Raw genomic sequence first — 24,126 nt, forward strand, 5'->3', positions numbered from 1 at the left:
TTACTTTTACAAATAACGGACATTTCACGTCTGTCCGCGTAGGTTCGAGTTTGGATTCGGCAAGCGTGTCCTAGTATCTACCCGTGGGTCGGTGGCTCTTTTTGGGGTCTCCTCCACCAAATATACTGGCCACCACGTATAGCCTGTCATGTGCTGAAAATGGCGTTAAGCCTACAAAACACAAAACTCGTGGGTGTGTTGTTTTTCTCGGAATTTTCGCTTGTTCTTTCTCTACCAAGTTTACATGCCGGTGTAGTGTTAAATTTTGACCCTCGTTGAATTCTGACCCTCCGGGTCTGCTTTTAACGTTGAAAGTTGACCCAGGGTCAGTTCTCAACGTTGAATTTTGATTTTCACAGTCGTTGAAAACTGATCGCAGCGTTGAATTTTGATCAGATTTCCGGGTCATTTTTTAACGGATATTGTTTTAAGTTATGCATACATGGGTTTATGAATCGTCAATAAGGAAATGCTTCGTATGTATACAATCAACAAAAGCAATGTAATGCAGTACATGTAGTAATGAAATTATGAATATAGTTATCTTCCATATTTGAAATGGATATAATGTAATTTTGTTTGTACTTCGCCTGCTGCGTTCCATCAAACAGTCAATGACCCTCTTCGAGCCTTAACCAAACAAAATCAACCATGGGAATGGAGTGAAAAACGATAAAGCGTTTGAAAAACTCAAAGAAAATTTAATAAAATAACGCAATAATAGCGTAATTCGATTCTAATAAGGAAACGCAATTACTTGTACATGCAATTCCTGTCGGTCTAGGCACATTATTAACTAATAATGGAAAGATTATTGCCTACGCCTGTAGAGCACTTTCAGATGTAGACCAACATTTAAAGAAAGACATGAGAGTAGTATAGTGGGACGATAGGGCGATAATGGGAATTAGCATTACAAACCACCCTGGGACGATATGGAGACAAGAGTTATAGCGACAATGGGAATTACCATTACAAGGTCCCGTGGGACGATATAGCGACAAGTACTTTGAAGTACAACCTGGGCCTGTATAGCGTCAAGGGAAAATTAACATAGGAATATATCATGGGCCTGCCTAGCATCAAAGGGAAATAAACATGGGAATATATCGTGCATTATAAACACTGATACCACATTTAAAAAATAATTTTTTTTGAGGGTTAGGCATGACAGTCATTTGGTTCTTCTGCTTTTTCTTCTTCTACTTTCTCCATTTCTTTATCCATCTCCTAAATTTTCCCAAAATTCCTTTCTTTTTGTGTTCCGACTCAGGAATCCAGTCTGGATGACCTATCGCTCTACATTTCTCCTGGACATTCATCTAGTTTTTGTTCATTCTCTCAAATACTTCTTTTTTCTTTCTGTTCTCTTATTCTTTCCTATATTTTGCCCATGTGTCTTTAACGTTCTTGACTTCTTCTTCCAAGACCCTTTTCATAATTTCTTCTGCTTTATGGACTTGGTCCCGTCCCCTTTTGACAAAAGCCCACTCTGTCAAATTGAAGATATCATCCAAAAAAAAAAAACACCTGACTTTGATAAAAATTTCAAGAGACTGCTTCAATGTTCCGACTCTACATATTCAGGCGAGATGAAACCTCTCAACTTCTTTACCTCATCTTCTATCACCCCTTCAATGTTCTCCCTGGCTATTTTCAGATTGTTTGCAAAGTCCAAGCTGCCTGGGAACTTCCATTCTCTTTCAAGTCTTTCCACTACGTGCTCCGGAGATATCATCCAATACCAACTCTCCTTCAACTGGTTAAACAAGTCAGATACTGCTACCATTTTCTTTTCGCTTATTCCGTAGAATGGCGCGAATGACGGACCCTTTTTACATTTATATCTAAAGCACGGACGTGAAGGAAAACATCCCTTACTTTTGTCTTCTCATATTATCTACTATTCACACAAAGATAATGAGACACAAACTAACCACATTATATACTATCCACACACGCAGAGATGCCAAATCAAACCCCAAAATCTACCATCCACACACGCCAAGAAGCAGAAACAAACCCACCATTTACTATCCACACACGCAGAGATGCCAAATCAAACCCCAAAATTTACCATCCACACACGGGAGAAGCTAACAACATAACCACAATCTACTATCCACACACGCTGAGAAGCAGAAACATAACCATAATATACTGTCCACACACGCTGAGAAGCCAAATCAAACCCAAAATTTACCATTCACACACGTCAAAAAGCAGAAACAAACACACCATTTACTATCCACACACACAGAGATGCCAAATTAAACACAAAATCTACTATCCGCACACGCGGAGAAGTCAAATCAAACTCATACTATACTATACACACACGGGGAGAAGCCAGATTAAACCCTAACTATACTATTCACACACACCGGGAAGCAAAACCAAAACCTAATTATACTATTAACACAAAAGGAAAGTTAAACAACCACACACTCTGCTATCCACACAAACCTACGTGAGCGTTTACAAACCCCTATAATCTACTATCCACACACGGAGAAGCAGAAACATAACCATAATATACTATCCACACACGTTGAGAAGCCAAAACATAACCACAATCTACTATCCACACACGAGAAGAATGCAAATCAAACCCAAAATTTACCATTGACACACGTCAAGAAGCAGAAACAAACCCACCATTTACTATCCACACACGCAGAGATGCCAAATCAGGCCATACAATCTACCATCCACACACGCCAAGAAGCAGAAACAAACCCACCATTTACAACCCACACACGTAGTTATGCCAAATCAAACACCAAAATCTACCATCCACACACGGGAGAAGCTAAAAACATAACCACAATCTACTATCTATACACGGAGAAGCAGAAACATAACCATAATATATTATCCACACACGCTGAGAAGCCAAAACATAACCACAATATACTATCTACACACGAGAAGAAGCCAAATCAAACCCAAAATTTGCCATTCATACACGTCAAGAAGCAGAAACAAACCCACCATTTACTATCCACACACGCAGAGATGCCAAATCAAACCCCAAAATCTACCATCCACACACGGGAAAAGCTAAAAACATAACCACAATCTACTATCCACACGCGGAAAAGCAGAAACATAACCATAATACACTATCCATAAACGTGAAGGTTTAAAAAACCATACTTTCTAGTATCTACACAAACGTACTTCAGCGCTTACAAAACCCAATAATCTATCATCCCCACAAACGTACGTGAGCGCTTACACACACACACACACACACACACACCAGGAAAGGAGGGAGTGTTTATATAAACACTACTCCACATTCTCACATTGGCAAATTGAATAGTGTTTCTTTTCTAGAGTTTTTGGTTAGCCCTGAAAAGGGCTGTTTTTTGGAACTCCACGTACACCTGTTAGTGATGGTCCAGTAGACTATATATTTGGTTTCCGCTCCATATCACCTTTAGATGTTGAGGGATATTGAACAAATAACACATAATACTAGTTTGAATGTTGCAAAAACTTAAGAGATTTTGCTTGCTTTTTGGAAACTTGATTGCTTCCAACTATTCAATTGTATTCGTCAGAATTTAAAAGATTAATGGAATGTTCGCTACCAAAGCACAATATAATTTAATTCCAAGTGAAGGAAGCCATTTTTGGAAATCTTTTAATACAAGTAAATCGTGCTAAATTATCGATATTTTACGGCCGCGGGTTTTACGTTTTTCTTGTAATAAAATTAAGAAATGTATTTTTAAAATTTAAATATATACATTGTTTACATTTGGTCTAAACGTAAACATTGTCAATTGATCTCTGCTTCTCTGTATTGTCGGCCGATAGTTACATGATAACCGTTATAAACATTGGTGTATTTATAGGGAGATAAGTTATACCCATGTATATTGATAACAGTTGAAATGATTCGCATTAAAATGCATGCCATTGTAAGCTTTTTAAAATCTTGTCTATCAAGAAAGGATCATTGGTTCTATTCCCAATCGATATGATTTTTAAAAAAATATATATAATGCATAATACATGTCGATACATATCTGAGATTTTTAATTGATGTAATATCATGACAAAACAGTTAGCATTATCGATTTTAAGAGTACCGGTGTGCAATTTTATGATCGTATCAAAATGTCTTAAATGCACGTATATATAAACCGCAAGCGAAGGCGCGGTCACTTCAGAAACATACACGGCATATTAGGTCTAACAAGAGTTACATCGCCACGCCTTTTTTGTCGTATCGCTTGAATATTATTTTGTAATTTAAAATGAAGAATGTTTATGAAAATAAAATAATATGCATTTCCCAAAAATAATTTCAAAAATACATTATAAACTAGAAAACGTTAGAACAAATTGCATATCAATACTTCAAAATTCGATTTGAAATAAATTAATAAAAGAGTGCCCTCACAGGGATTCGAACGCTTATACACATACTAAACATATGTATGTATGTATGTATGTATATATATATATATATATATATATATATATATATATATATATATATATATGTGGTTTTCTTAAATAATACGCTGAACCGCCTAGGCAATTGATCCATCACAAACTTTAAACTGAACGTTAATTGTTATATATATATATATATATATATATATATATATATATATATATATATATATATATAACCTGCATTTTCATTTAATAAAATCCTAATTTTACCCGATTTACCTACAGTAACAAATAGACAAAGTCGATCATTAGTATGCATCTTTAAACCGACTGTAGATGGTTTATTCATTATTCACGGGTTCTTATTTACTGTTATAATTATCCTCAGTGACGTAGCTAGTATATGACTGATGATTAGGCATGTTGAACGGCGAAGCCTCGAACTGCTAGAGGAGTGGGGGGGTGTGGGTACGGGGAAACATTGTTACAATCTAGAGACTCTGAGATAGCATTTCATGCATCTTGTTGAGACTTTCTGAACCTTGGTACTGTTTTAATACTGTAAAAATAAAAAGAAAACATCAAATTCTTATGAACAGACTCAATAAAATCGAGTTTGCTACTATCTTGGTCGTGTTTTTGCTTCTAATGAATCCTCTTTTCCGTATGTATTGTATTATATAAATATAGATTTCATATCGGTTTCGTGAGTGAAACTTAAACCATTGAAAAAAATCGTCAAAATTCTGTGTAGGCAGCTACGCTCCTGATCATCGCTAATATACTGTTCATTTGTTTACCTGCCCTGTTGAACCTTGCGACTTTACCGAAGTGAAACACAGTCGTTCATTTATCAGTTTGTCCAGTTTGTCCAAAGCAAAGTTCAGCTATTTTGAAAATGTTCCTCATTTTGGGACATTTAAAAAAAAAGTATAACGGAGAGAATTACGATAGTGACAGATTAACAACATTCTATTACACACAATTGTTTCCTTAAAAGAAAAAAAGAAAATTAAGAAAGACACAGCTCAGTGAGTAATAAGTTGATTTCATTTTAGAAGTGGTTCAAAAATCAATGTTGAGTTTTGATAACAGAACATTTTACCCTAAGGTCATAATTTCACCTGAACGGGTCGTTATTTAACAGGACATTAAAAAAGGGTCAGTTTTTAACGTGAAATTTTGATCACGTTGAAAAATTACCGACCGGGTCAGAATTCAACGAGGGTCAAGATGTGATACTACATCTGGGTCGTTATTTAACAGAACATTTAAAAAAGGGTCAGATTTTAACGTGAAATTTTGATCACGGTCGTTGAAAAATGACCCGGCGGGTCAGAATTCAACGAGGGTCAAAATTTAACACTACACCGGCATACATAGCTTATAATACGCTGAAAAAGCTTTATGTCCACAAAACAATACAAGCGATTACAATATTAACGTGACATGCTTTGTTTTACTTTGCCTTTTGCTAGAAAATGAGAAACTTTGTAAAATAAGCTCGTATTATCCTAACACCAGCCGACCAAGCCTAAATCTGACCTTTTACTACTGAGCGCCAAGCGAAGCACATCTAGTACCAATTTTATGTCTTTTGGTATGAAGCAGACGTGGTTCAAACCCGTGACCGTCTGTATCTAAGACGGATGCTCTTAACAATTAGACCACCGGAGCGATCCGACTGTGAAGGTTATGTCTTGTGGGATTGATTATAACGTTAGCAAGATACGGTCTTCATTGGTTAACTTGTGTCACATGGTATGTATGTGTCATTACAACCATTTGTTATTTTGGTAATAATCGTATAGATTTTATATCCATAAATTTGGTTTAAAATTAAATAAACTGAAGCTAAACGAAGATTGTATTGCCTATCCGGCTAAAGGTTTTGACCTTCTGCAAACATGCCAACCGTCGTCAAAACAAAACAACACAAAAACTATCCCATATATTCAATATGTACTAACAATTTCAATTTCAGTCCTGTTATAATAAGCACGAAACTCGCTGCTGTGGTCTTATATTATGCATCTCAGTACCTGTGTTAATCAAGTTGAATGTCTGACGAATCCTGAGTGTTTTGGATCTATTCAAGTATGATTAAAGTAAATTGCCACCGATCGAAAATCAAACTTTTCAATCTCTTCAGAAAATGTCACTGACAGGTCATGAAAGCAATGGAATTTATACCGCCCCGCTCTGTGTGTGTGTGTGTGGGGGGGGGTCTTTCTAACTTCGGTTTACCTGTAGTACCTCGGCGTTCTGCATGGGTAGCTTGTCGTCCGCTTTTAGCACAGTGGCGTGGGGACGTTACCCAAATAAACAAATACTGTAGTTAAGTCGTCGACTTGTTTTGCTCTAACAATATAGGGACCAACAGTATGACATGATATCTGTACTACCGTGTGATAAATAGGGTGGATGTCACAAATTTGTCGGCCTAGCAACTAAGATCTATCGAACACAGGATGGTAAGTACTTAGTATTTAGATAAAAAATGGCATGCTTGAGTTCTGTTTTATAATTTTGATACTGAGATTAAAACTTAAAGATTGCATGCAGTTTAGTGTCTTTTGAGATATAAGAATTACACTGTACTTAATGGTTTGATATTGGTTATATATACGTTTGTACAGTTCATTCGTTTTTGAAATATCAAGCACAACGTTGTAAACCTTACCAAATAAACTAATTTTAATAAAAGGATAAGGTCTCAGAGCGAAATTAAATTCTAGACAAAGTTTTCCTATTTTATGGCAATATATTTCTTAAGTTAATATGCGATATAATTATTAGATCAACTTACCACAATCACACTTCAATTTAAAAAACGACGTGAAATCGTTCATTCATATACTACTAATACTGCTACTACTACTACTACTACTAATAATAATAATAATCTACTACTACTACTAATAATAATAATGTGCTTACATGTCCGTATTAAAATCGGACTATTGAAATTAGCAATCTTTAATAATATTCTGACCCACTAGACATCATAAAATGTTGCTTAGTGAAAACCAAAATAAGGAGGAGTTGCGAGAACAAGATTTTCACAGTGGCTGCTGTGGCGGTTATGTTAAACGTCTCATTTAGAACCAACTAAAGTGTTTCAATGAAAATCCTATGTCAGTATGACTCCCTATACAGGCTGAGTAGCGGTAATAAGATTTTTACGATGGCTGCCAAATCGGTGGTCATATTTACATAATTCTAAGTTCTGACCAACTAGACATAATGAGAAGTATTCTGTTGAAAACCCCAAGTCGGTCTGCCATTCCAGTCAGAGGATGCAGAGATAACAAGATTGTAAGGATGGCCAATGTAGCGGCCATGTTGGATGTTCCAGCAGCAACGTTTTAATTGTAAGACCTCCTCGACTACGGGATGAACGTCTGTGTAAGGTTTCCTGGGACTCTTCCAGGTAGTTTACTAGGAGTAGCGAAAATAAATCGTATGCCAACTTGCGGACGTACGACGGTACATAAAACATCCCATACGTTCGCCTGGTCTATGACCAGTACAACCAAATATAATTTAAAAAATGGAGTGATTGGTGTAATCGCGTGTTAATCATCCTGAGAACAAAATTGGTTTGATCTCACTCCAGGCCAAGAACAATGGGTGGAAACCATGCACCGCGAAAATCAACGCTATCTTTAAATCAGATACTACAATAAGTCGTAAAGACCATATATACCGGTACAGTTATGCTTGGAGAAGGTGTAATGGAAATGTGTCTTGAGAATTTTTAGCGGGATACTGAAAGAAGATACTACTACTACTACTACTAACAATAATAATAATAATTTACGTACCAAAACAAATGTAAATGTTCTCGCAAAGGTTTGCCTTTTAATTAATGTGTCACTGACATTGACACACACACACACCACCATAAGTTCTCATTTGCAGTATCAGTTTTCATTCCTAACGTGTACGCTTAATATCGGTCAAACCTGAGTTAAACTGATTCGGTACCATTTCTTTCTAAGGGAGCAGCGGTGATTCAGTAATTAGCGTGCCGACCTCTCAAAAGAACGGGGCAAGTACGTTGTCACCATCGGACCAACCTGAGTCAGTTACCGTGATGTGTCTTTGGGCAAGGCACTTTTACTACAATTGCTTCGGTACCAAGTAACCTACTTGTGTTGTTGTGCCGTATAGCACTAAACCAGAAGTTTTGGAATTAAGTTGTCTCTCATTGGGCAAAGAACTTAGCTCCCATTTCCTCGGCATGATGTCACCAGTAATATCTTAAAAGTGCTGTTAAAATAAAACAAACGGAAAAAACACTAACTTAAAAAATTCAGGAATAATTTCATGAAGATTAGTTCTTGAAATCGATAAGTAGCATAAATAGAAGGTCTCAAATGGATAATGATTTCATATTAAATTTATGAAACTAGTTGAATAATGTCCAGCTTTTGCGAGCCTTGGCGAAAATTTTCCCACGTTCGCAGCCAATCATTAAAGAGAATACTGAACAAGTTCATATGCTTGTTTGGATCAATCAGAATCACATAAAGTGATATATTAACGTGTGGTAATATCAAAACTATTAAACTGCACACGCTATCTGTAAAATTTACAGACTTTGTGATAATGAATGTTATATAATGTGCGATTTACGCAAGACGCCACGTCATCAACATTTACTGTATTATTTCCGAATGACTGTTCAAGTCGTTATAAGAAATACTAGAGAATGTTCCGGTCGGTACTATTATATAAGTAAAATTGTATATTTTAATTACAATTACCAGTAATCTTACCGGTTAGTCTGTTTTGAACTTTTTCTTGGTTTGCATCAGTATAAACCAAAAGAGAAAAAATTGTTTCGTTTGGCTTTGCCCACTGGAACCTTTTCTTTTTTGTTTTGATCAATCACAAAGAATGATGGGTAAATACGTTATCAGCTAATGTTGCTTACATGGACCAGTACGGCAGCCCCGAAATTCCACATTATGCTTCTCCATGTAAACTTCTAACAAATAGACATACATTTATCCTGTAAAAAATATACGGCAAGGTCACGATAAATCGATAAGCTGTACCGCATATACAGGGTGACCTTGCATTTAGAGAAGTCGCATTTTCGTGTTTGTTTTGGATCTGTGCCGTAGAGAAAATGTAAAAATTACAAATTAATTCCGTTCAGCTCCAATTGCAAATAAATAATAAAGATATTTTTTTATTGACTTTAATGTTAACTATTTTAGCTGACACCCCCCCCCCCCCGCTCTCTTAAAAAGTGGAAGCTGTCTTTGTTGACCAAAACGTTGGGCGAAAAAAGTGTTGAAGCGTTTTGTAATTCGTAGAAAAGCGCTGAACATACATTGGGAAGAAAGTCAATGTCCACAAACCCCGATAAAGCAGCGTGTTTTCAAATACACACATCCCCTTCAAACCTCCACCTATATTAGCATGTTGTGTGGTTTGGGGTCTCACCTCACCTATCTTTAAAGCCTGCAATTATTGTAGATGGATATATCCGCAACTCAGGAGCGCACACATAGATTTTTTTTAAACCACTTACGGGTATTTCTCGCAGCTCCTAACTTAAGCTGGATAAAGTATGGAGTGACTGTATAACTACTGTATTTACCTTATAAAAACAGTAGTGAGCGTACTGAAAGTTCTGGCCATAGGGAAGTTTAAAAAGTACCATCCCTTTTGTGTATATAAAAACATAAAAACATTTTAAGAAAGTTGAATATAATCTAGTTGTATTATTAATAATATTTAAGATAATTAAAGCGTTCATTTATTGATTTTAAACATTTAAACATATTTACTCCAGTTGTGCAAAAAGTATACAAATTTACAGATCAATTCAAGGATGGTTGCATTGAAATAAGCAACATCAACTCTGATAGCGAGATGATTAAAACAGTTCGATATGAAAAAGGAATAAATTATGAATTTAATTTATCAAATAAAAAATTGATTCATCAAGGTCTATATAACAGTTTTAAGGTCTCGTAAAGAGCCCTCACATAGCTGTGTGGTCTAAGACACTCGACTTATATCTCACGTGACTGCGTGGGTTCATACTCAGCTTGGGCCATGTTGGATATGTGAGACAGCTAACCGAGGAATACAATAACACGCATCATGGATCAACAAACTTGACTCTGGTTGAAGCAAGCGAGGAAGAAACAGACCAAATCATGGTCACTATATTTGCTTACTTGACAACTGATACATTTAAAACTATTAAATTAAAAATCAAAGACTAACACTTAACTTTACCGTGAAAATCTTTACATCGGGCGTGCGGAATGTTAGGTTTGCCAGCTATTTACAAAATGAAAGATCAGAAGGGAGAGAATATAGCGGGCTTGCTTTGCAAACAAAATTTAGTTCTATACGAGATGATATATACAAAGTTGAAAAGAGTTTGAAAAATGAAAGTAGGTACTTGTGATATGCAGAGGATTTAATGAACCTTTGAACAGTTGAGACCAGATGAAAACATTGTCATTATAATAAAAAATATATCAATATTACCCATCTGAAGACGATGTGCCAAAATGCAGTTATAGAAGCACAGAACATACATGGCAGTATCAAAGAACATAAGCACTTTCCCTTATTTGAAAGATAATGATTTTCTCCAATAGAAAAATAAAAGAACCTTTCACCCCCCCCCCAAACAAAATCAACAAAATAAAACAAAATTTACAACATCAACCAAACAAAAGACAAATTGCGCATTTGAGTTAAAGCATGCGCATCATGCAAAGTTAAAGCATGCAAATCATACAAATTTAAAGCATGCAAATCATACAAAGTTAAAGCATGCAAATCATACAAATTTAAAGCATGCAAATCATACAAAGTCAAGCATGCAAATCATACAAATTTAAAGCATGCAAATCATACAAAGTTAAAGCATGCAAATCATACAAAGTTAAAGCATGCAAATCATTCAAAGTTAAAGCTTGCAAATCATACACTGTTAAAGCATGCAAATCATGCAGACATGTGCTGATTACAAAATGAGACAGAAGAAAAATACATTCAGCAACATTGACAATTATAATGTAGCCAATATCCTAGGAGGGTAATAAGCGACATAACTGAAGAAATGAAAAGAGATGACATTCAAAATTTGAGTCGTACAGCATCTAAACAATGCTGAAAGCAATTACATTGTTAAAGACTGCAAGTTGCTCTATGAGATTTTATAGACAATGAAAAGAAGATAAATGTTGACGTAATCGCTAGAACAATTAACCTTCTTCCAGATTTCATTAACAGAATATTCCCATGAAAATATTTTTAGGATGTGTAATGTAAGAAGCGTGCATACTTCAATCACAAATATGGATGAAGTACAATTCGATACATTTTTCACAACGATTACGTATAATCTTTGCATATTTATTTAACTGAACATTTAAGGTTCTTATTGGCTAAATTTAAAGTCAGCGTCATTAAATGTAATAAAAGTACCTAATTTTTTTCACGCGATGTATTTAAAACTAATTAGGTAACTTTAGCTACATTTCATGCCGGCGACCTGAAAATTTATCGAGTTACAGATAGGATAAAATTCGCGATGCTCTGTGAACGACCTATAGGAAAGATCAGTATGTCGTCCACCGAGGCCCTCAGCAATCATTAAATTGTACGCCGAGACTTTTAGTAATGTTCAAGCTGTCCGCAAAAAATACTTGAAAACCACCTATCTTGGTACTCCTGTTAATTAAAATTAATTACAGTGTACAGTTTCTACTTTGCTTATATGAGGTAATGTGGCCAAACTAGACGGCTAACTTATGACCGAGAAGGGTGTATAAACATTATGTCAGTTCTGCCTGCTGCAACAAAAAAATTATGACCAGGTACATATGATACGAATATGCCGTGATGACCAGTTTCACAACCAAAGAAGCAACGGATATAATAGGGTATCTCTCCTTATGTATTACATATACTCGCTTATAATTCGAATCCAGCTGCAAACAACATAGACGCTGATCTACCTTTGTATAATGCACCGGCAGATTTCGAGTCTGTCTTGTTTTGTTCGATTATTCAGTTTCCAGTTGGCCACGACTTATAAGCAAGCATATGCAGCACAGGGTTGATTCCCCATACGACGGGGTTTTCAATGTATCGTCGTTTCCCCAAAGTAGACGCTGTTTTGTTCAAGCTTTTGTACTGTCACTCACCAGAAATAAAAGTAAAGTCTGATTATTGTCAGAATAACGCGAATGTTTACAAGCTTGTTGATGCAACAATACCGAATGCAGACTTCTGTCAGTGGTGCAAACATTTTTACCTACTGCAGAGCTTGTTTGAATTCATTCAAGCTCACAGTTGCAATCATGATATATGGACAAATCGAACTTTCTGGACACGAATTTTTTATATAAAAAATTGAAGTATGGACACGTGTCTAATTATTCCAGGTAAAAAAATAAATGGGCCAAATTAACGCATGCAAATATACATAACTTCAGTATCTTACTGGGGTTTTAATAATGTTTGCTCGAAAATGCATCCTTTATATTTAGATTAACTTCCGAAAATGTGGGTACTGGTAGTGATTCTCTAAATAAGTAATTTCCAGTAGCTTGGTGGTATGTATAATTTTTAAACGCTTTACATATGATTGAGGCCATTGCACTTTGATACAACAATCTCTATTTACGTAGAACAAAACAATTGCAACAACCTGATTGATTTGTACGTCTTCTTCTTTGCCTTTGTCTCCATTTGGCAATGCATGGTTACGCGCGTCAGCGTCAATTACAAGAGTATCACCCAAGCAAAGACAGCTGTAGTGTTTACCCTAGAATTACCTCCCTCCCACGACGACGAGTATTTGACAATAAAGCAATCTTTTCATGACAGTTTTAATATGATTTAAAGGCGGATAAAGGACACGCTTATAATACAAACGGAGTTCTATATCACGAATTTATTGCATGCAGTATCACGTGAGAGAGAAAAATTCCGTCCAGAGTAAAATACACATTTATTTATGACGCATGCCAATCTGTACCTAAGAATAACTGTTTGAGATTGTGCTGTTATAATTGAAGATATATGACAGTAATGTAAATGTTTTGACCATTTGTAAATTTAGCCTCGATGCGTTGTTAGAAACACGATTGGAGTACAGTAAAGTTGTCTCGGTAAAAAGAACAGTAGAAGGACGAGTAAATAATGTGTACTAGGTGACAATATACAGGCCTGGAGTAGTTCATGTTAGAACTTGGGAAATACAGTATTACATTCTATAATTGAGCACTATGTAATTACATATATATATATATATATATATATATATATATATATATATATATATATATATATATATATATATATATATATATATATATATATTTGTAACCATATCCCTATTTTGAAGTAATTCTTTTATGATGGTCTGTCATTCTTCTGTTTAGTGGCATTTAAATACATTGTTGGTAATCATTCACATTTATCTCAAGGTCTTATTGGGAATAATCGAAAATGGTGCCCGATAATGTTATCGATACTTCTGTTGAATGAGTGGATATATCGACATGGGAGCTTCACTGAAAGACTTGTTGTGGTGTCAAATTGTTGTTAAATAAAAATCGTGTTGATTTTACATCCAGTATGGCCGCCAAAAGCAGCCATCTTGAAAATCTTGCAACTGCTGATTCTCCTAAATGGCTCTCCATATCAGCAATGGTTTTTCGCTAAAAGACTTATGATAACACGAAAAATGCTACGATTGTATATCTAATCTGGAGCCATGGCCGCTATCATTAAACATACGGTTATCGTTACCTCTTCTGAACAGATAGTTGCAAAAACACAGGGTCTTCAGCAAAATACTCTTTTTAAATGATATTTTGTGGGTCCTAATGAAAATGTTCTGAATCAGATCTCCAATATGCAAACATTTATAGCGGTCTTTAAAGTTTTGTTTCCTTACTTTTCCTGACCAGATGGTCATATAACTATGGGGTTTTCGCTAAAAGACTTTAACGATGTCTTGTTGGTCCTAAATGAAAAGGTGCTGATCAGATTGCCAGAATAATGACCGTAACGATCATCTTGAAAATCTTATTACGTTCTATCACCTTAAAGCTCTTGTCATATTGACATTGGGTTTCCACTGAAACATGTCTAATTGTATGTAGATGGCCATGCATGAAAAAAAAAAAAAAAAGAAAAAAAACTGCTGATACGACAAAATGTGAAAAATCTTGTTGCAGCTACTTCTTATGCAGGAATGGCTTTTTCATTATGTTACTTCTTTATATAAAAAAATCCGTCGTGAAGTATATAGTTGTTCCTTTATTACAGTTATGCTGAGTCAACCTAAAAATGGCTGTCTTGACAGCTAGCCTGTAATTATGAGCCTTGTTTAACTGGCATAGAGTTTTCACAAAAATAACGAAAGCAATCTGTAGCAGGCACTCAATGAAGATGGTGCCCATCTGACCAACAACTTGAAAATTTTGTTCTCGATACTCGGATTATGGTATTAAAAACATGTTTTTTATATAACTAAAGCTATATTGAATTATGTAGTTGGTTCTGAATGAAAATGGTGCCCCCGCCCCCCCCCCCCCACATATCAACGTTTGAAATTTGTTGTGGTTATTGTAGGGTTTAACGCCATTTTCAGCATAAGATAGGCTATCTATGGCGGCCAGGACCCGGGTAAACCCCGGAAAGAATCACCGACCCACGAGAAGCTACTAGCAAGCCTTCTCACATATCCACATTGACCCAACCCGAGACTCAAACCCAGGTGCGGTGAGATGGTAGTGATCCGTAACGGTGAGTACTTTAAACCACTCGGCAACTCTAGGCCCTGAAATTAGTTTGAAAACCAGACCTAATTTATCTTTTTGTCAATTCAAAGGTCACTGGGTGCATTTATCTACTACAGTGAGTTAATGAACATAGTGACATATAAGATATACGTGAATTTTAACCAGAATGTAATTAGTTGCGGTTTAATAAACATGTTGATAGTCAGAATCATGACATTTATTTATGGCAATGCAAAAAATAATTCATGAATATTTTATCGAACTCAATTTGCGGAAATGTCTGAATATTTTAAATAACGCCATTTGAACATTCACCCCCACCCTCCGAAAACAATATAGATTTAATTAAGCAAAGCAAGCGGATAAAGTTAGGCATTTTTAGTGATTTCTATCAATTGTATTGGGTTAAAGATAAAAAGCCATGATAAAGAAGTATGCACTGTAATTAGAGTTTTATCATATGACCTGTTAATCAAGCATAAGAAAATATAATTGTTACCAACTTTGGTTTGTTGAAATTTATAAAGAATATCATAGGTGATTTTAGTTCTCAGCAGTTAAAAAGAATAAAAGGACAGAATAGCGGACTTGTCATCGATTCCTATTAAACGTTTGTGGGACAGTCAGTCCTTTGGAGGGAATAATTTTTTTCTCATTCATACATTCAGGATTTATATAAAAAAAAGACACAAAATAACGTGGAGGAACACACACACACACACACACACACACACAGAAGGAAAGAGTGGTTTCGAGGGAACCTGTTTAAGCTGCGCCGATTTTTTAATTTTTTTGTTTATAGCTTTACACATTTGAAACATTTGTAATATCAAGATTGATTATTCTGTCTTTCCACTTATTAATCATGTCATTCGTACGAAGTATGTTTCGAAACCTGATTAAAATTCAACCGTCACCTGTCTTAAGAAATTTTCGAACTGAAGAAAAGTACGCATTGAAATCGCAAATGTTATATTCAGTCGCACAACTTTTTTAATATCCATCATATGTTTTGTACGAACTGTTTAAATGCACATATCCGCTGCAGAGGAAGTTGTATTTTTCAAAAGGTATATGTGTAAAGAGCTATCGCTTTTACAGTGAATAATAGCGTTGTACTGATAATTCTCAGTAACATTACAATATATAAGAACAACCTAACTGAATATTTTGAGTTGCGCTTGAAGTAATTACCAGTTTAGATTTGCCGATAAGTACTTGAAGAAAATCAGTTAACACCTTTGAACAGAGACGCGTGTTGTTTTTTATACGTCTCTTCTTTGAATGTCTCAACCTGTATATATCAGGTTTTGAATTCAGTGGGTGACACATGTATGAATCAGAGAGGAATATATAAATGTAATTTCGTTATTATCTCAATTAAACATCTAATTTTCAGAGCGTTTTTTTTCTACAGATGATATATTTTAATGTGTGTGGGGTGGGTGGGTTGGGTGGGTGGGTGTTATTGCCATATTAAGCCGTAAATGACCCAGATATATTTCGATTTAATTGTCGTTTTCCTGGGTGAATATTACTTTGTTCTATGGCGTATTTTACAAATTCGCTTATTCCATCATTTTAATTATTACGGTTGGAATACAATCTCTGTGTGTAAGCTCCGACCATCATACTGCAAAATAAATTGAAAGAAAATGTTTTTTATGTTCTCTGTGACAGTAGAACAGATCCTGCAAATATGAGCACGTGCATGGAAAGACAGAATCCCATGTTCCACAATCTGCCTCATGTCAAAACATTATAGACTCTAGTTTTATGAAGTAACATTTTCTGCTATATGCGATGCTGGTTAAGTGTGAAAATCACACCAAGAACCAAAACTTCCAGTTACAGTTACTCAGAGACGTTTTGGGGTTTCATTTCTTTTCTTTTCAATATCCATTTTATATTTGTGTCTTTTCAGGAAACAGAAGTTCCGGAAGAAAAGCTTAGAGGTAAGTGAATAATTGGTTTAGTTTTGCTGTTCAAAGCACACCAACACAAGTAGGTTATTATGTGACAAGGCTAGCCTTGCCCAAGGAGACACATCACAGTAGCTGACCTATACAGATCAAATGGTAGGATTCGAAATTACACCATTTCTATCGTGAGCTGTTCACTCTACCATCTTCTTACGACATATAGAAGATCCCATTTGTCCTATTCTGCAACACAGAGCCCCAATGGGGTGCTAAACGATTCAAACTGTAATACCGTGTAACAGAAGTTGCGGCGATATGCGGTCAACCAGAAGATAATATAAAAATAAATGCATTGTTTTTCTTCACTAGTCAGCATTTGATTGACCCTCTATTTGTTTTGATTTATTGAACATTGATCAGATAGTGGTGACCAGTTTTTTTTTATATAGAAAGAACAGTTTTGAATATTCATTCCTTAACAAAATGTGATGCCGATGGTGAAATTTTTGAGAGAGAGATTGAGAGAGAGACAGATAGACAGACAGACAGACAGAGACAGAGAGATTTGAAACTGTTTTTAATGTATAATCTCTTTGCAAATTGTACATGGATATAGGACGAAATATGGTGTGACTAGCAAAACGTGAAGATAAAATATAGTGCTTCTAATGATTTTTTTTCTATTAGTACTAAGAAGTACCAAGCTTCTCTTTTACTTCGTACCACATTTCTCTATTAGTAATATCAGAGTAATGAATCTTTGGTGGTGCAAACTGGAATTCAAGATAAAAAGAATACACCAACAAAAAGCCCCCCTCCTCAAAAACATCAATAATTTACAGGTATTTTAAATATCAAATTTATTGTACACATTAATCCACTCCTTTAAATTGGACCAAGTTTATTGGGAACACAAATCATTCCACAAAAATAGGACCAAATTTATTGTACAAATGAATCCTTTCATCTATTTCGGACCAAAATAAAAAATATTGAATGTAGTGGATTGGTACTTTAAAATACATATTTATTTGTAAAGTGTGATGCTGTCGAAATTAGGGACACGTTGGCAAGCAACGCCAATGTCCTTAAGTGTGTTCTGCTGCTTGTGTTGTGATAAAGTCAAATGATCAGTCTGAAGTTTTGTTGTCTGCTTGTGTTGTGATAAAGTCAAATGATCAGTCTGACGTTTTGTTGTCTGCTTGTGATGTGATTAAGTCAACTGATTAGTCTGACGTTTTATTGCCTTCTGATGTGATTAAGTCAACTAATCAGTCTGACATTTTATTGCTTTCTTCTGATGTGATTCAATTGATCAGTCTGACCTTTTATTGTCATCTTCTGATGTGATTAAGTCAACTGATCAGTCTGGCGTTTTATTGCATTTTTCTGATGTGATTAAGTCAATTGATCAGTCTGATGTTTCGTTGCCTTCTTCTGATGTGATTAAGTCAACTGATCAGTCTGACGTTTTGATTTCTGCTTGTGTTTTGACAAAGTCAAATGATCCGTCTGACGTTTTGTTGTCTGCTTGTGATGTGAATAAGTCAACTGATCAGTCTGGCGTTTTATTGCGTCCTTCTGATGTGATTAAGTCAACTGATAAGTCTGAGTTTTATTGCCTTCTTCTGATGTGATTAAGGCAACTGATCAGTCAGACGTTTTATTGTCTGCTTGTGACGTAATTAAGTAAAAAAATATCAGTCTGACGTTTTATTGCCTGCTTGTGATGTTCTGGAGACGGAATTTCAGACTTTTTACAGACTTGACATTAGAACCATTCATTTCTGAAATTAGCACCTGACTCTTAGTTGCAGAATCGAAAACACGCTCAGATAATACAAAAACCAAATGCCGCAGCTCATATGGTTTTCACCACGCATAAGCTTGAATCAACAATAAGTCTATATTGAGAGACATAGGTTTGTTAGTGAGTATTTTAACATAATATTGTACACATATGTTTATGACGGGAGTTGAATTTGTACTGTGAGTCCCTCAGAACATAGAACTGCACTCTACAGAGTAGACGCATTATAAACAGACTTGAATTTCTCTAAAACGTGGTTGGGAACGTGTCTTTTCTTTTAGCACCTTTACAACGAAGACAAGCTCAAGCAATTCAGAGATTTTAAAAGGAGAAATATTGTATAAAAATCAGCAGTCGGTCAAGCTGGGCGTTTTATTATAGCCAACTGTAACACATTTTATTAATATTTGGGATTTGGAACGCAAATTAAACATTGCATCGCAAGAAGAAACATGTGTCTTCGTGTTTATAGTTTGAATTTTGTAAAAATGTTTCTCAAGGTGGAATATAGACTCGCATATTTATTTCCAAGAACGGTCCTCATTTTTCTAGACTTTACAGGCGTAACAAACCTGGACATAATTGTAAGCGATCTCTGGCTGTTTTATCCGTTTTCATTGCGAATCTTCTTAGAATATATACACCGTCGAGCTCTATATATCACCGCGATGCAAGAAAAACCATTCAGATACGACATTTGTTCTTTATTGTGGACTCTTACAATCTATCACTAAAGACGCAACGAAAAAGTGACTGAGCTGTTACAAGATATTTTGCATATCAATGAAGATAGCTTTTACACACACTCACACACACACACACACACACTATAGTTTATGAAATATCAGATAAAATTCACAAAATATTTTTTTAAATAAAATATATTAGCAGAGGTAATTCAAATATCTCATAAAGGCTTTAAAGCTGTAATGTTTAATGCATGCCACTTTTGGTAAAATTTGCAAGATTCCTTATGAACTTTGTAAGATATCTTCTATTTATATATGTTTATTAGATACATCGCAAACTCTATCAAATTTTTATCTTTTTAGCTTATGAAGTTTAAGATATCTTTTAAGGTTTATAAACTATGGTATCATATTTACGAAAATATCTCGTTTGCGAATCCTGAAGTAACTTTTGTATCGTTTGGGTGGTTAGGAGGCGTTACCAAGTAGATGAGGACTTTATGGGGCGGAACCACCGGTGGGTCCCAGCTCCCCCCCCCCCCCCCGTGTTAAACGTTTTGCTTGTTTGGCTGATTAAACTCAGGAGAAATTGTAATATTTAATCCGTCTGTTTGGCGGTCTTTCTCTTCAATTGTAATATTTAATCCGTCTGTTTGACGGTCTTTCTCTTCAATTGTAATATTTAATCCATCTGTTTGGCGGTCTTTCTCTTCAGTTCGAACCTTATAGTGCTTATTTTCAAATCGATGTGCACTGCTGTTCAATCTGTGTCAAATAAAGTTAAAAATTAAGCAAATAATAGGTTTGTGGCGTTGCGTCTTGCAAATGTGCCGCTATTTGAAGCTATGACGACAGCTTCAGTCGATTGAGTTTTAATGTTTCACGAAACACTTTTCAGAGTTTTTTAACAAGCTGACGGCCAGCAGCGGAGGTAAACTGTCTCTAGAAGGGTTCTTGAAACTAAACTACCAGCTGTACCTAAACAGAACTGAGAAAGAGGCGAAAAAACAGTTCAGCCGTCTGGACAAAGATGGTTGGTGGTAACTTCTTTCGAATCACCTGCATTTTAATACATGGTCTTTCGTTATAATAAAAAGTACGATTGATTAAACCTATAGTATTTCAGCCACGCTAATATTCAAAAACACTACCACCACCACCACTAACAACAACAATAACAAAAACAGTAACATCAACTCGGTGGCTATTCAATCATTATTGATATTTCTCAAGTCGGGAAAAGTTTAGTTCACAGATTGTATTATTTACATAATTACATTTGAATTATTAGATATAATGTTCATATGAATATTATTATTTTCGTATCATTATTGTCTTATTTTCGTATCAGTAATACTGACCAATTAACTCTTTAATTATAAAACTTATAAATCCGTTGCATCCATCTGTCTTCATAAAGTTTATTTTAAGTACATTCCAATTCCAGCAAGCGATTCGCTTGATTTTGAGGAGGTTAAGACATTGCTCCGAGAAAACTGGGTTCTACTTCCTGAGAGAAGGAAAGAACTTCGTGCACAACTGGACAAATTCTCCGATGATGAATACTTGGACATGGAGCTTCTAAGTGACATTCTAACGAAGTTTGGAAGCGATCCCATAGACCAGGACAATGTGAGCACCTTCATCTCTGACCTGGACTGGAACGCTGATGGCCGCATCAGTAAAGACGGTTAGAAATCAAGTTTATGTTATATAATTTGTAACGGATTAAAAGGTGTACGATTGCAAAAGTTTATCCTGATAAAGAGACCAGATTTATATCCCTCTAATGGAGACTGGAGATACTCGTTGTGCCAAAATTCAATACTTTCCTCTTCTGCTAAAAGCATATAGGCGCAGTTGTTTCTTCCTTGACGTACATGTATTAAGTTGTTTACCGTAGATATCAGAATGGGATAAAAGTTCATGATTGTTTGAAAGTTTCTACTGATTGATCAGCAGTTACAATGCATTCATTTTTCAACATTAATCCTTGCCAGAACAAGCATTCTTTTCAATCTACGAATAGGTTTAAGTCTTCTGCGGGAAATATGCAGCACCGAAATTCAATCAATATTGATCACAGTTTTTAATTGTTAAATTATTCATCTCAATGAAAATAAAGAATGCTTGACAAAATCGATCAATCGGAACAGTAGAAATATCGATCAATCGGAACAGTAGAAATATCGATCAGTCGGAACAGTAGAAATTCAGGGCCTGGAATACTAGCCATCAAAATTGCTTCGAAATAGGGAATATATTTTTTTAGATTAATGCAATAAAGAATGATTATTCCAATACACTTCCAAAGGAGATTTTGTAATGGGGCAGTTTTTTGTTAGCCAAATTGTTTTCTGAACTCGAAAACGTTCTTCCCCTGCAGGTTCACAATGAAGTATGGGAAGGTACAAATTCCAATTGATGCAGAAATTTTAATATTATAGCTAAATTAAAGAAATTGCAATATTTGTCTTGTTCTTCAGAACTCACAATTTTCCTTCTGAAAGGCCACGAATGGGATTCTGGAAAGAGAAAGGAAAGCATCAGTGGGGATGATGGTGAAAACGTAGACGAAACAAGTGACACAGAAGCTCAAATTGATCGACGTGTTAAAGAGGAGGAATCAGGTGAAGAAGATGAAAATCCTAAAGATAAACGAGAATCTATGGATGAGGCGGAGAAAAAGCCACGGGAATCACCAAACAAAGAGAAGTCGAAACACGGGAAGGAGTCATCTCACAGTGATGAATCGTCTCAGGAAGAGTTGTCTGATGATGATGATGATGAGGAGGAGGAGGAGGAGGAGGAGGAGACTTCTCAAGCAGAAAAGACGTCCGAAGAGTACAAGGCCACAAAGAAGGCGAAGAAGGAGGCGAAGAGGGAGGCGAGGGAGGCGAAGAGAGAGGCAAAAAGAGCAAAGAAGGCGGCGAAGAAAGCGAAGAAAGACGAGTCAGCGGATGATCCCGAAGAAGAGGAGAAGGAAACATAAGAACCAATATTAAGGTGGTCAAAGGAAACGTTGCGACCCATACTTTGCTATGTGGCTCATTCAGTATTCTTAGGATTAACTTCTGTCATTTAGTCTCTCTACTTCACTCTTTCTACACGAATCTTGATCAAATTTTGTAGAAAACAAGAATAACGTATTGGCTACCGACATATATCAACCTCTACCTCTAGGTTCATTGTTGATACAGATTCACTGTGATGAATGATACTATTAAAGAACCGTCTATTGAGATCTCCCCCCCCCCACGCCCAAATAAAAGAATAAAAAAAAAAAGAAAAAAAAAGGAACGAAACCATTGAATATATTCTCTAAGGGAGTGAACCAGTTTAGTAGAGGATATTGTAACACACTTATTATTATTAGCACATTTTAAAGAGGTCGTTATGACCATACCTGAAATAGCAACAACTTGTAGCGGTGAAGTATGTGAGTCGAGTTTTCTTGTATATACAAATTTTGCACGTACAGAAAACTGCAGCCAACAACTTTTGCAAGACAGTGTAATGTATTATCATTCGCATTTAAACACACATACTCGTGATAAAAATTATCATGTACGTATAATACATATGATATGTTTGAGTCTGTGATACTGCAGCTTTTATTCCCTAAATATAATTTAGAAAAATGACAAATCTATTTATTATATATGTCTTAAAATTGTTTACTGATCTTTTTTGTGCTGCAAATGTGACACCGTGCTTGCGGATGCAGAGGGTTCGAGAAATCAATCCAGCAGAGGAATGAACAGTAACCAGACAGAAAACAGTGCTATCATCGTCGTAGTAGATTGCAGCGCCATCTGTGCTTATCTCTAAAAGCAAGCACAGTTATGATATTTTTTTTTTCGTTTTACGTTTCCAGATTAATTCAAGAGATTTGTCTCATTTTTTCTATAATCACTATACCAAATTGCCTTATGGCTGGTATTCGGGATCTTACACACAATAAAACATTTTCTCACGGATTTTTAAAGGTATTTTTCAGTTAATATATATGGCTTGAGTCTATATAATCCCGAAAAATACAAAGGAAAAAAGAAGCGTCTCTGCTTTTTATTGCTCTCATTTCATCTAGGAAATTATTTTGCACAAACGTCAATTTCATTAATGTATTTAGATGTGCTGCATTTGGGACACAACCCAACTCAAAGTAAGGCAAATAGTTTTGCTTCATTAATATAGATGTAAAGAGAGATACATATCTGTATATGCATTAAAATTTATTTGCATTTATTTGTATTAAATTTCTATGAACATTTTATGTTCTTCCTTTCGTTTAAGACCTATGTTTCTATTGCTTCATTGCAAACTCCGTTTAAAGGATATTGGATATAACGAAATATCCGATATTACGAAACTAAAGCCCTTGTGCTTTATACATTTGTCTTCGGTAATAACGAAATTCAGATATAAATATAAAATTAATTTTGCTTTGTCTCTCAGACTGTCATAGTCGGAGTTTACATTACACC

At 35.5% G+C, this 24,126-nt stretch overlaps 1 protein-coding gene across 1 annotated transcript; it reads left to right on the top strand.

Moving 5' to 3' along the window:
- Positions 1-6,735: 6,735 nt before the first annotated feature.
- Positions 6,736-23,913, top strand: LOC149784400 (uncharacterized). The gene is made up of 5 exons (XM_089932453.1): positions 6,736-6,890; positions 17,143-17,173; positions 20,538-20,672; positions 21,087-21,329; positions 22,126-23,913. Exons 1-5 carry the CDS (start codon positions 6,888-6,890, stop codon positions 22,629-22,631), a joined length of 918 nt encoding a protein of 305 aa, XP_089788579.1. The 5' UTR covers positions 6,736-6,887; the 3' UTR covers positions 22,632-23,913.
- Positions 23,914-24,126: the final 213 nt, after the last annotated feature.

This window comes from Sinohyriopsis cumingii, chromosome 14 (assembly GCF_028554795.1).
Source record: "Sinohyriopsis cumingii isolate HCF-2022 chromosome 14, ASM2855479v2, whole genome shotgun sequence".
Lineage (NCBI taxonomy): Eukaryota > Metazoa > Mollusca > Bivalvia > Unionida > Unionidae > Sinohyriopsis > Sinohyriopsis cumingii.

Coding starts and splice junctions, on each gene's coding strand:
- LOC149784400 (XM_089932453.1), top strand. Junction 17,174..20,537: donor TCCGGAAGAAAAGCTTAGAG/GTAAGTGAATAA, acceptor AACACTTTTCAG/AGTTTTTTAACAAGCTGACG. Junction 21,330..22,125: donor TGGCCGCATCAGTAAAGACG/GTTAGAAATCAA, acceptor CTTGTTCTTCAG/AACTCACAATTTTCCTTCTG.